The sequence below is a fragment of the Thalassophryne amazonica genome, chromosome 15 (genome assembly GCF_902500255.1).
Source record: "Thalassophryne amazonica chromosome 15, fThaAma1.1, whole genome shotgun sequence".
NCBI classification, from domain to species: domain Eukaryota; kingdom Metazoa; phylum Chordata; class Actinopteri; order Batrachoidiformes; family Batrachoididae; genus Thalassophryne; species Thalassophryne amazonica.
The window spans coordinates 95,753,665-95,768,172 of NC_047117.1; the positions used below are offsets into that span (position 1 = coordinate 95,753,665).

The 14,508-nt window shown below is 43.8% G+C and overlaps 1 protein-coding gene across 2 annotated transcripts in view; it reads left to right on the forward strand.

Annotated features, from left to right (window-relative positions):
• The window catches only part of tsc2 (TSC complex subunit 2), an 86,553-nt gene that overhangs the window by 46,985 nt on the left and 25,060 nt on the right, over positions 1-14,508 (forward strand). For both annotated transcript variants that reach the window (XM_034187326.1, XM_034187324.1), the window contains exon 31: positions 4,727-4,978. In XM_034187326.1, the coding sequence (XP_034043217.1) occupies positions 4,727-4,978 (252 nt within the window). The remainder of the gene's footprint in view (positions 1-4,726; positions 4,979-14,508) is intronic.

Consider the following 14,508-nt stretch of genomic DNA (forward strand, 5'->3'; position numbering starts at 1 on the left):
TGCAGCTAGAGTACTGACAGGGACTAGAAGGAGAGAGCATATCTCACCCATATTGGCTTCTCTTCATTGGCTTCCTGTTAATTCTAGAATAGAATTTAAAATTCTTCTTCTTACTTATAAGGTTTTGAATAATCAGGTCCCATCTTATCTTAGGGACCTCATAGTACCATATCACCCCAACAGAGTGCTTCGCTCTCAGACTGCAGGCTTACTTGTAGTTCCTAGGGTTTGTAAGAGTAGAATGGGAGGCAGAGCCTTCAGCTTTCAGGCTCCTCTCCTGTGGAACCAGCTCCCAATTCAGATCAGGGAGACAGACACCCTCTCTACTTTTAAGATTAGGCTTAAAACTTTCCTTTTTGCTAAAGCTTATAGTTAGGGCTGGATCAGGTGACCCTGAACCATCCCTTAGTTATGCTGCTATAGACTTAGACTGCTGGGGGGTTCCCATGATGCACTGTTTCTTTCTCTTTTTGCTCTGTATGCACCACTCTGCATTTAATCATTAGTGATTGATCTCTGCTCCCCTCCACAGCATGTCTTTTTCCTGGTTCTCTCCCTCAGCCCCAACCAGTCCCAGCAGAAGACTGCCCCTCCCTGAGCCTGGTTCTGCTGGAGGTTTCTTCCTGTTAAAAGGGAGTTTTTCCTTCCCACTGTCGCCAAGTGCTTGCTCACAGGGGGTCGTTTTGACTGTTGGGGTTTTTCTGTAATTATTGTATGGCTTTTGCCTTGCAGTATAAATCGCCTTGGGGCAACTGTTATTGTGATTTGGCGCTATATAAATAAAATTGATTTGATTTGATTGCATTACATGAGTGCAACAGCAATGAAATTACGTTTACACTCCAATTACCTCAGACAAAATACAGCAATTAGTCCACAATTATTACTTGTTTACCGTAATAATGGCACACATCAGAATTAAAGACAACACATACACATTTGACATTTGTTTATGTGCACTAAACGTGAAGCAGTCCATCATCCGAATTGAGGTAAAGTGGGTGAAGGCTGCAGCAGGAGGGGCCCGCGCTGCCCAGCTTGGGGAGTTGAAGGCTGCAGCAGTAAAAACTGTGCTGCCTTTTTTAATGATATTTATTTATTCTATTTATTTCTTTTAATTGTGCTTTTAAGAGATTGTTTTTAATTTCATTGTCATGCACAGTATTTTTTTTTCTGGTGTCATGTACAATGATAATAATAAATTCTATTCTATGAGAAGGGGGAGCCAAATTCCTTCACCAACGCCATAGATCCTTCTGGGGGAAGAGCAGGGCAGCCAATAAGGCTGCCATGTTGATGTGAGGCAGAGAGATACAGAATTCCATTTACTGCACCTCTGACCTTCTAGAGTAGGGCTGCAGCTATCGAATATTTTTTGGAATTGAGTAGTCTATCGATTATTTAATCGGATAAAAAGTACTTTTGTATTTTTAAACGATATCAGTAGTGGGTGGCAGGGCTCTCCCTAAGCAATGGCACAATGTCGCTGTGCCATCATGCAGATTTTTAAGTTTAGGATGTTCCCTCTCTCTGTTTTCCCAGATAATTATTTATTTTTTCACATTATTAAGAGTTTTGGAGCTTTGTCAAACCATAAGCCCAGGCGCTCTGTGAAATCTTCAGTCTGCGGACAGGACATTCTTTTTTTTTCTTATTGCACATTTCATTTGCACTTTTTATTGCTGTGATTTATTCAGTGTTTAGTGTATATTTCTACATGCTGTACAGAGCAGCTCAAACCGAAGTCAAATTCCTTGTTGTCTGTGGATACTTGGCAAATAACAAAGCCTTTGAAAAAACGGCTGTGGAGTGCAACATTTCCACAACAGCTGCACTGATAAATTAACTCTACATCCTGTTGATAAAAACTCTTTATCAAATCTGAAAAAAAGCATTTTTTTGAATAGTTAAAAATGATTAATTTAAAGTGCGCTTCCTTTCGCTTCATCTGCGGAGGTGGAGAGCAGCCAGTGGAGCAAACCATGTTTAAAATATATACACTCAACAAAAATATAAATGCAACACTTTTGGTTTTGCTCCCATTTTGTATGAGATGAACTCAAAGACCTAAAACTTTTTCCACATACACAATATCACCATTTCCCTCAAATATTGTTCACAAACCAGTCGAAATCTGTGATAGTGAGCACTTCTCCTTTGCTGAGATAATCCATCCCACCTCACAGGTGTGCCATACCAAGATGCTGATTAGACACCATGATTAGTGCACAGGTGTGCCTTAGACTGTCCACAATAAAAGGCCACTCTGAAAGGTGCAGTTTTGTTTTATTGGGGGGGGGATACCAGTCAGTATCTGGTGTGATCACCATTTGCCTCATGCAGTGCAACACATCTCCTTCGCATAGAGTTGATCAGGTTGTCAATTGTGGCCTGTGGAATGTTGGTCCACTCCTCTTCAATGGCTGTGTAAAGTTGCTGGATATTGGCAGGAACTGGTACACGCTGTCGTATACGCCGGTCCAGAGCATCCCAAACATGCTCAATGGGTGACATGTCCGGCGAGTATGCCGGCCATGCAAGAACTGGGACATTTTCAGCTTCCAAGAATTGTGTACAGATCCTTGCAACATGGGGCCGTGCATTATCCTGCTGCAACATGAGATGATGTTCTTGGATGTATGGCACAACAATGGGCCTCAGGATCTCGTCACGGTATCTCTGTGCATTCAAAATGCCATCAATAAAATGCACCTGTGTTCTTCGTCCATAACAGACGCCTGCCCATACCATAACCCCAACGCCACCATGGGCCACTCGATCCACAACATTGACATCAGAAAACCGCTCACCCACACGACGCCACACACGCTGTCTGCCATCTGCCCTGAACAGTGTGAACCGGGATTCATCCGTGAAGAGAACACCTCTCCAACGTGCCAAACGCCAGCGAATGTGAGCATTTGCCCACTCAAGTCGGTTACGACGACGAACTGGAGTCAGGTCGAGACCCCGATGAGGACGACGAGCATGCAGATGAGCTTCCCTGAGACGGTTTCTGACAGTTTGTGCAGAAATTCTTTGGTTATGCAAACCGATTGTTTCAGCAGCTGTCCGAGTGGCTGGTCTCAGACGATCTTGGAGGTGAACATGCTGGATGTGGAGGTCCTGGGCTGGTGTGGTTACACGTGGTCTGCGGTTGTGAGGCTGGTTGGATGTACTGCCACATTCTCTGAAACGCCTTTGGAGACGGCTTATGGTAGAGAAATGAACATTCAATACACGAGCAACAGCTCTGGTTGACATTCCTGCTGTCAGCATGCCAATTGCACGCTCCCTCAAATCTTGCGACATCTGTGGCATTGTGCTGTGTGATAAAACTGCACCTTTCAGAGTGGCCTTTTATTGTGGGCAGTCTAAGGCACACCTGTGCACTAATCATGGTGTCTAATCAGCATCTTGATATGGCACACCTGTGAGGTGGGATGGATTATCTCAGCAAAGGAGAAGTGCTCACTATCACAGATTTAGACTGGTTTGTGAACAATATTTGAGGGAAATGGTGATATTGTGTATGTGGAAAAAGTTTTAGATCTTTGAGTTCATCTCATACAAAATGGGAGCAAAACCAAAAGTGTTGCGTTTATACACACTGCTTCACTTTAAATGCATAATAAGTCTGTTTCAGATGATCAGCACAGACGTTTTCTCTTAAAAGGTTTTATTTTACTCAGCATGTGGCTTTGTAAACTTGTAGCATCGCCTGCTCCATTGATTAGCGCTTACATTAGTTATGAGCATGCTCTACGGTCTTCTTCTCGGTTTTTTGTGGGGGCATTACGGTGCCATCTACAGGCCTGGCATATGTACTACAGCTTTAAACGAAGATTCGAGGCAAAGAATTTACCTCAAACATTTTTGTAATCGAATTATTCAAATTACTCGATTAATCATTTCAGCCCTAGTCTAGAGTCCAAATTTATGAAGAATAATCTCTGGTCCTCAGCAGCACATTCCTTTGCAATGCTGCGATATTCTCCAAGATGGTCTCCATTTTGCATTTGAGTTCAAGAGTTCACGCAGTCTGAGATTACACAGCATTGCCCAACTCATTAATCATGACGGACAGATGAGGGGACGAAATTCTGGTAGCAGCCTTCTTGCTAATATTCCTGTGGGTCAGGGCAGCACACAAACCAATCAGCACCAAACCTCCCACCATAAAAGTGAATAGCTGGAACTTTGAAGGTCAGAGCAGAGATAGAGAATAGAAAGGAGGAGAGGAGAGGGGAGGAATGCGACCGTCCTTGCCGAAGTCCCAAGCTGATGCTGAAAACTCGAGTCGTAGAACAAAAACCTGAAGCCATGTGTTCATATTTTCACCTTTGTCCAATATTATTTGTATAAACACAGACTTGTTATCCAACATTTACTTGTACTTATTTATTGGCTTCAGTTGATGGTTCCAACATGACATCACTTCGTTCGAGTTCAGATCTGCAGCACTTCCTGTAGCAGAGCTTTGGGCTGTGGTTTCAACCATGGGGGTGTCGAATAATGATTGACAGATGATGGTCCTGATTGGTGCTGCAGTCAGACACTCGTGTTACTCTGTTTAACATCCTCATTGACAGATGGACCCCCCCCCGAAAAACATTCTCAAGTTGATCTTTATGACTAATGGAGAACGTGAGCTGAGATCTTTTGATGGCGTGTTTGAGTCTTTTCTTTGTCTCTGATCTGCTGTCTGTCTTCTTGGTCTGTGCAGGTAACACAAGCTGGCTTATGTGTCTGGAGAACCCGCCCAGTCCGTTCTCCTCAGAACTTGGCAACATGCCCCTGCAGGAGCTCTCTACTGTCCTCATGGCAATGGAAGGTGTGAAGGAGCCGCCTGCTCAGACCGCCAGCGCACCTGCCAGCACTGCCGCTCCTACACCACCGCCTATCAATGAGCCCCTCCCACAACAACTGCACAGCAGTGCTGGAGCGAAGCCAAACCTGATCCACCACCTCAACACCAGTGAGTAACTGAGCACCAGCTCCGTGGAACACGTACACAGATCGTCTTGGTCTGAGACATGAGACCGTTTGATTCCAGCAGGACAGACATTGACGAAACCGAAGAATAAACAGCTTAAAAAGCAAAAAATAAACTATGATGACAGCAAAAAACTGGAGAAGGTCTCCAAACTTCTTGTCAGAACTTTTGTGGACATGTCAGGTAAGGTCTGAGAACCTCTGCTGGTATCATCTGTCACCGCATCCACCACACCATGGAACTGCCTTGGGTTCAGGATGACACACAAATGGTCCAGCTCCACCTCCTGAAGGTAGCCATAAATTTTCCAGGTGAAATGTGGGCGTGTCCTTGACCTTCTCCAGTCTCTGGGGTCCTGAACACTGAGACACTACACCACATGGACTAAATGTGGTAGCTGATGTTCCCTCACAGTGTCAGTGACTAAGTAAGGCTACTGTCTCACCAGGCTGCAGCAATCCGTGAGCGGCATATGCAAGGAAATTTACACAGGTCACCGTGCACGCTGTCAACGTGTGCACGGCGAACAGTGCTTCCATCAGATCACAGTGCAGCACTTCAATCAGATCACCATGCTCGGCCAGTGGAGGATCCTCGCACAGTATGTGCGAGATTTACGGCCGTATTTTCACCACCACTCCAGAGCGGATAGAGCGGCATTCAGTGGACAGTCAGCTGTCATGCGTGCACATTTCGCGAGCACCAATTCAGTGAGATTACACGAGAAAGTTATCACCTGTTCGTGCGATTTTGTGTCTGTGTCTCCACCTCCTCTCCTCCAGTTGTGCATCAGTGAAATACTATCTTAACCATTCATTGGACAGAAAGTCATTCCAGGGAGACCCAAGAATCCTCCACAGAGACAGGTACCAAAGACATCCAGTCACCACCTTAAGTCACTGGTTAGACTTCAAGTCTGACAAGCAGACAGGAAGCACCAGGACTCGAAAATAAACACATTGTTCATTCATTTGTTAATTCATTTTCACGCTGGCAGCAGAGCAAGCAGGTCATCCCACACTTCCCTATCCTCAGCCAACTCCTGTAACTCTTCCTGGGGGATCCTGAGGTGTTTCCAAGCCAACTGGGAAATATAATCCCTCCAGCGTCTCCTGGGTCTTCCCCGGGGCCTCCTCCCACTTGGATGTGCCTGAAAGACATTCCTAGGGACACAACCAGGTGCCTAAACCACCTCAACTGACTTCTTTCCATGTAAAGTAGTAGAAGTAGTAGAAGTCTTTCTGAAAGCGCTGTAACTAGGTTTAAGGATATGATTCCTTCTTTATGTTCTCTAATGCCATATACCAACACGTGCAGAGTAGCTACCTCAACTCTGTAAGTGAGATAGATTATCTCATCAATAGTTTTATATCCTAATTGAGGACAACTTTGGATGCTGTAGCTCCTCTGAAAAAGAGAGCCTTAAATCAGAAGTGCCTGACTCCGTGGTTTAACCCACAAACCCGCAGCTTAAAGCAGATAACCCGTAAGCTGGAGAGGAAATGGCGTCTCACTAATTTAGAAGATCTTCATTTAGCCTGGAAAAGCAGTCTGTTGCTCTATAAAAAAAGCCCTCCGTAAAGCTAGGACATCTTACTGTTCATCACTAATTGAAGAAAATAAGAACAACCCCAGGTTTCTTTTCAGCACTGTAGCCAGGCTGACAAAGAGTCAGAGCTCTATTGAGCTGAGTATTCCTTTAACTTTAACTAGTAATGACTTCATGACTTTCTTTGCAAATAAAATTTGAACTATAATGCCGCGTTCACACCAGGCGTGACGCGAGCAACTGCAGCCACAGGTTGCCATGTAATCCCTATGTAAGGACGCGTTTTGGCGCCAAACCGCGCAGCGCGACGCGATGGAGGCGAGTGAAGCGGTTTTGCGCGTTTGTGGCGCGATATTGCGTCGCCTCACGCCCCGCTGCCCTCCTCCCCAAGTTCAAAAATCTGAACTTTTTTGTCTCGTCGCGCCGCAATGACCAATCAGGGACTGAATATGTAGTGACGTGGAGATGTCTGGAGTTTGACTGAAGATGTGAACATGTCCTGTCTCTGGTAGCAGCCTGTGAGCAGGACTTATGTCTCTCTTGTCCTTTATTTCACAATCATGACAGAGTTTTTGGAGCGAGCAGCAGCACCACAGCAGCGGGGAGCGGAGTTTCTTTATATTTTTATTTTACGTGGGCGCGCGCGCGAATAGTCCTGGAGATTATTTTTACTTATTAACTACACACCTGTATAAAGCAAATGGTGACTGGTTTCTAAACACAATTATGACAGAGTTTTTGGAGCGAGCAGCAGCCCTACTTGCAGCAGCAGTGAGCGGAGCTTTTTCCTTTTATTTCTTGTTTTTACGTGCGCGCGCGAGTGAATCGTCTGTAGAGAATATTTAATTAACTACACATGTATAATAAAACAAATGGTGACTGGTTTCTAAACACAATTATGACAGAGTTTTTTGGGGGAAGAGCCAGCTGCAGCAAGCAGCGGAGTTTTTTTTTTTTTTTTTTTTTTTTTTTTTTTTTTTTTATTTATTGTTTACATGTGCGCGCGCGAACGGGACAGTTGATCCTCAAACTGGGTCCCGCAGAGGTGGAAGGACCGCTGAAAGCGGCCGTCACCCAGACACAGCTCCTGCAGCAAATAATGATCCTCTCTGTATTGGGAGCTTTTCACAACAACTCGCTCCGTGTGATCAGGTCCGTCATGTTAACTTGACTGACAACCGGAGCCGGCGAGCGGAATGGAAGCTCCTCCTATTTGATGACGCACCTGGGTGAATTTTCACACCGAAAGTCCACCCAAGCAGAGCAACACATCGGGCGAAGGAGGCGCGTCCGTCGCCTGGCGACCCACGCAAATTTGTAGCGTCTGATCGCGCCCGGTGTGAACGCGGCTTTAGAGAAAATATTATTCATAACCATCCCAAAGACATATCTTTATGTTCGGCTGCTTTCAGTGATGCCGGTATTTGGTTAGACTCTTTCTCTCCAATTGTTCTGAGTTATTTTCATTAGTTACTTCCTCCAAACCATCAACATGTCTATTAGACCCCATTCCTACCAGGCTGCTCAAGGAAGTCCTACCATTATTTAATGCTTCGATCTTAAATATGATCAATCTATCTTTATTAGTTGGCTATGTACCACAGGCTTTTAAGGTGGCAGTAATTAAACCATTACTTAAAAAGCCATCACTTGACCCAGCTATCTTAGCTAATTATAGGCCAATCTCCAACCTTCCATTTCTCTCAAAAATTTTTGAAAGGGTAGTTGTAAAACAGCTAACTGATCATCTGCAGAGGAATGGTCTATTTGAAGAGTTTCAGTCAGGTTTTAGAATTCATCATAGTACAGAAACAGCATTAGTGAAGGTTACAAATGATCTTCTTATGGCCTCAGACAGTGGACTCATCTCTGTGCTTGTTCTGTTAGACCTCAGTGCTGCTTTTGATACTGTTGACCATAAAATTTTATTACAGAGATTAGAGCATGCCATAGGTATTAAAGGCACTGCGCTGCGGTGGTTTAATCATATTTATCTAATAGATTACAATTTGTTCATGTAAATGGGGAATCTTCTTCACAGACTAAGGTTAATTATGGAGTTCCACAAGGTTCTGTGCTAGGACCAATTTTATTCACTTTATACATGCTTCCCTTAGGCAGTATTATTAGAAAGCATTGCTTAAATTTTCATTGTTACGCAGATGATACCCAGCTTTATCTATCCATGAAGCCAGAGGACACACACCAATTAGTTAAACTGCAGGAATGTCTTTCAGACATAAAGACATGGATGACCTCTAATTTCCTGCTTTTAAATTCAGATAAAACTGAAGTTATTGTACTTGGCCCCACAAATCTTAGAAACATGGTGTCTAACCAGATCCTTACTCTGGATGGCATTACCCTGACCTCTAGTAATACTGTGAGAAATCTTGGAGTCATTTTTGATCAGGATATGTCCTTCAATGCGCATATTAAACAAATATGTAGGACTGCTTTTTTGCATTTGCGCAATATCTCTAAAATTAGAAAGGTCTTGTCTCAGAGTGATGCTGAAAAACTAATTCATGCATTTATTTCCTTTAGGCTGGACTATTGTAATTCATTATTATCAGGTTGTCCTAAAAGTTCCCTGAAAAGCCTTCAGTTAATTCAAAATGCTGCAGCTAGAGTACTGACAGGGACTAGAAGGAGAGAGCATATCTCACCCATATTGGCCTTTCTTCATTGGCTCCCTGTTAATTCTAGAATAGAATTTAAAATTCTTCTTCTTACTTATAAGGTTTTGAATAATCAGGTCCCATCTTATCTTAGGGACCTCATAGTACCATATCACCCCAATAGAGCTCTTCGCTCTCAGACTGCAGGCTTACTTGTAGTTCCTAGGGTTTGTAAGAGTAGAATGGGAGGCAGAGCCTTCAGCTTTCAGGCTCCTCTCCTGTGGAACCAGCTCCCAATTCAGATCAGGGAGACAGACACCCTCTCTACTTTTAAGATTAGGCTTAAAACTTTCCATTTTGCTAAAGCTTATAGTTAGGGCTGGATCAGGTGACCCTGAACCATCCCTTAGTTATGCTGCTATAGACGTAGACTGCTGGGGGGTTCCCATGATGCACTGAGTGTTTCTTTCTCTTTTTGCTCTGTATCAATCAATCAATCAATCAATCAATTTTTTTATATAGCGCCAAATCACAACAAACAGTTGCCCCAAGGCGCTTTATATTGTAAGGCAAGGCCATACAATAATTATGTAAAACCCCAACGGTCAAAACGACCCCCTGTGAGCAAGCACTTGGCTACAGTGGGAAGGAAAAACTCCCTTTTAACAGGAAGAAACCTCCAGCAGAACCAGTCTCAGGGAGGAGTGGTGCATATGCTGTGGTATGCTGTGTGCTGTATGCACCACTCTGCATTTAATCATTAGTGATTGATCTCTGCTCCCCTCCACAGCATGTCTTTTTCCTGGTTCTCTCCCTCAGCCCCAACCAGTCCCAGCAGAAGACTGCCCCTCCCTGAGACTGGTTCTGCTGGAGGTTTCTTCCTGTTAAAAGGGAGTTTTTCCTTCCCACTGTCGCCAAGTGCTTGCTCACAGGGGGTCGTTTTGACCGTTGGGGTTTTTCTGTAATTATTGTATGGCTTTGCCTTACAATATAAAGCGCTTTGGGGCAACTGTTTGTTGTGATTTGGCGCTATATAAATAAAATTGATTTGATTTAAAGAAGCAGCAGTTCTACTTAGAGTTCATTCTGGATAGTCGAGCTTCTCACTCTGTCCAGGAGTGTAAGGCCAGATAGCCGATGGAGGAATCTCATTTCTGCCACTTGTATCCATGATTTTATTCTTTCAGTCATTACCCAAAGTTCATGACTACAGGTGAGGACAGGTGTAAATTGACTGGTAAAATCCGGCTCAATTTCTTCTTCACCACAACGGTCCGGTACAGCATCCATAAAACACCAGACGCTACCCCAATCTGTCTGTCGATCTCACCCTGTAACTGACCCCCACTCTTGAAAAAGACCCCAAGATACTTAAACTCCTCCACTTGAGGCAGTAACCCTCCCCTGACCCAGAGGGGACAATCCACTGTTTTCAGACAGAAGACCATGGTCTCGGATTCAAACGTGCTGATTGTCATCCCAGTCACTTCACACTCTGCCTCAAACCTCCTCAGTGTGCATCTCTGGTCACTGCCTGATAAAGCCAACAGAGCCACATCATCTGAAAAAAGCAGAGATGTGGTTCTGAGGTCACTAAAGTGGACACCCTCCAGTCCCTGACTGCGCTTTGAAATCCTGTCCTTGAAGATCACAAACAGGACTGGTGACAAGGGGCAGCCCTGGCAGAGTCCAACCAGAAACAGGTCTACTATAATGCTGAGAATGTGGACACTGCTCCTACTTTGATCATATAGAGACTGGATCGCACATTGCAGCGAGTCTGGTACCCCATGTTTCCACAGCACCCCGCACAGGATACCCAGAGGGACCGGGTCATATGCCTTTTTCAAGTCAGCAAAACACATGTAGACTGGTTGGTCATACTTCCAAGACCCTTCTAATATTCTTGGAAGAGTAAAGAGTAGGGATGGGTATTGATAAGATTTTATCTATCAATACCATTATCAATTCCTCTTATCGATCCAATTTCTTATCATTTCACTTATCACTGCCTCTGTGAATTTTCTGTGTACTAAAAGTCAGCTTTACAGGTTTTCTATGTCAGCAACATTTTATTGAGTAAATAAATAAGTAAATAAATCTGAAATTGGTCACTGGATCCTTGATCTCTGGACATAAATAGAAATAAACAAAATCTGTAGTTTTTGTCAAAAGCATTTCCTTTCAGACATTAATGGCATGAATATCTGTCCATACCTCTGAGCTGAACTCAGAATGAATTACATCACGGGTGGACAACTTGTTCCAGAAAGAGCCAAGAATTTTCTTTGCTGCCACTGACTCCACCAGGTGATTTCACTGATTAACTGATTCCATCTGATCAAAGTGATATTAATCAGTGAAATCACCTGCTGGAGTCAGTGGCTGCAAAGAAAATTCTTTCTGGAACAAGTTGTCCACCCGTGATGTAATTCATAAAGAATGCAGGACGCCTCATTTTGGGAGGAAAAATACGTTTTAGTCTGTTGTCGTTTATCTGTGTTACAGCGTTTGGAAAGAGGTGTCATTTGATTTAAAACAGTGATTCGTTTTGAAGTTATTAATTCTGACTGGACTGTAACTTGACTCAGAGAGCCACGCAGCATTTGGAGCTGTGCCAACGGAACGGAGGGCGATTCTCGTTTCTTCCCTGCAACAAGACAAGAGTCCCAGTTAGTCACTTTAATCCACACAAAAGTGACTCATGATATTTTAATGGCTTTGAGAGGGGTTAAGAAGCAGACTTGAAAAGCTTCTGAAAAGCGTCGATGCAGAAAACCAATGAAGCAGCAGGTTGGAGCTCTGCTTCGTTGCTTCAAGCTATAGGAACAACCGCTGCAGAAGTGGTTCATTACAGAGCCGCTCCAGGGTCTGCAATCAATGTAAAGAAATGATCATTTTCCAGATAAAACACCCTCAAAATCAACGGCCGCTCTGAAGGACCGATAAGGGAATCGTTAAGGAAAAAGACTATTGATATCAGTAGATCGAATCTTTTCATAAAGATTCTCGAAAAGAACCACTTGATACCCAACCCTAGCTGGTCCACTGTTCCACGTCCAGAATGGAACCGGTATTGCTCCTCCTGAATCTGTGGTTTGACTAATGGTCTAAATGTTCTCTTTAGTACCCTGACATAGACTTTCCCAGGGAGTCTGAGAAGTGTGATTCCTCGATAACTGGAACACACTCTTGTCTACCGTTTTTTTTAAACATGCATTGTGGGTAGTGTTTTTTTTGTTTGTTTTGTTTCTTATAAGAATTCCAGATGTTTGGGATGCAAACTGGACACTTTATTAGAAAAACAATCACCAAAGTTTTCTCTTGACAGTAAATCAAGCACTGAGGTTGAAGAATCTCAGCACTCTAAACTTTGTCGACATTTGGAGGCTAATAATTTCTATCAGCACAGACTTTTTTTTTCTTCACCTGATGAATCTTATTCTAGGACAGGGGTCCTTAACTCCAGTCCTCGAAGGCCCTTGTCCTGCACCTTTTAGATGTGTTACTGCTTCAACACACCTGAGTCAATTAATGAGGTCATTAGCAGCACTCTGTAGAACTTGACTGCATAGTAAAGAGGTAATTCAGCCATTTAATTCAGGTGTGTTGGACCAGGGACACATGTAAAAGGTGCAGGACACCGGCCTTCGAGGACTGGAATTGAAGTCCCCTGTTCTAGGATATCTGATACAGTGGGGAAAATAAGTATTTGACCCTCTGTCAGTTTTGCAGGTTTTCCCACAAAGAATGTTGAGGTCTGTAATTTTTATCGTAGGTACACTTCAACTGTGAGAGACAGAATAAAAAAAAAAAAAACAAATCCAGAAAATCACATTGTATGATTTTTAAATAATTAATTTGCATTTTATTGCATGAAATAAGTGTTTGACCTCCTAGAAAAACAGAGCTTAACAATTGGTACAGAAACATTTGTCTGCCATTACAGAGGTCAGACGTTTCCTGTAGATCTTGACCAAGTTTTCACACACTGCAGCAGGGATTCTGGTCCACTCCTCCATACAGATCTTCTCTAGATCTTTCAGGTTTGGAGTTTCAGCTCCCTCCAAAGATTTTCTATTGAGTTCAGGTCTGGAGACTGGCCAGGCCACTCCAGGACCTTGAAATGCTTCTTACGGAGCCCCTCCTTAGTTGCCCTGGCTGTGTGTTTGGGGTCATTGTCATGTTGAAGACCCAGCCATGACCCATCTTCAATGCTCTTACTGAGGGAAGGAGGTTGTTTGCCAAAATCTCGCAATACATGACCCCATCCATCCTCCCTTCAATACGGTGCAGTCGTCCTGTCCCCTTTGCAGAAGAGCACCCCCAGAGTATGATGTTTCCACCCCCATGCTTCACAGTTGGGATGGTTTTCTTGGGGTTGTTCTCATCCTCTAAACATGGTATGTGGAGTTGATTCCAAAAAGCTCTATTGTGGTCTCATCTGACCACATGACCTTCTCCCATGCCTCCTCTAGATCATCCAGATGGTCACTGGTCAACCTCAAACGGGCCTGGACATGTGCTAGCTTGAGCAGGGGGACCTTGCTGCCCTGCAGGATTTTAAACCATGACAGCATCATGTGTTACTAATGTAATCTTTGTGACTGTGGTCCCAGCTCTCTTCAGGTCACTGACCAGGTCCTCCTGTGTAGTTCTGAGCTTTCTCAGAATCATCCTTACCCCACAAAGTCAGATCTTGCATGGAATCCCAGACTGAGGGAGATTGACAGTCATCTTGTGTTTCTTCCACTTTCTAATAAATAATCATAACAGTTGTTGTCTTCTACCAAGCTGCTTGCCTGTTGTCCTGTAGTCCATCCCAGCCTTGTGCAGGTCTACAGTTTTGTCCCTGGTGTCCTTAGACAGCTCTTTGGTCTTGGCTATGGTGGACAGGTTGAAGTGTGATTGATTGAGTGTGTGAACAGGTGTCTTTTATACAGGTAACAAGTTCAAACAGGTGCAATTAATACAGGTAAAGAGTGCAGAATAAGAGGGCTTCTTAAAGAAAAATTAACAGGTCTGTGAGAGACAGAATTCTTACTGGTTGGTAGGTGTTCAAATACTTATTTTATGCAATAAAATGCACATTAATTATTTAAAAATCATACAATGTGGGCTGAGTCTCATTTCTTCCTCTTACCCCTTCCCCTCCGTTTTGCGCGGGCACGAGAGACAGAGGGGTGTCTCAATTGTTTTTTTTGGAGCGAGGTGGAGGGCTACAAACCCCTCTGTTTGGAGTGAATCTGGAAGCACACTCCGTTTGGAGGGGTAGGAGGAGCTTACCGCTGTCTCCACAGAAACAAACATGGCGCCGAAAGAGCCGCACAAATGAAGCAGCT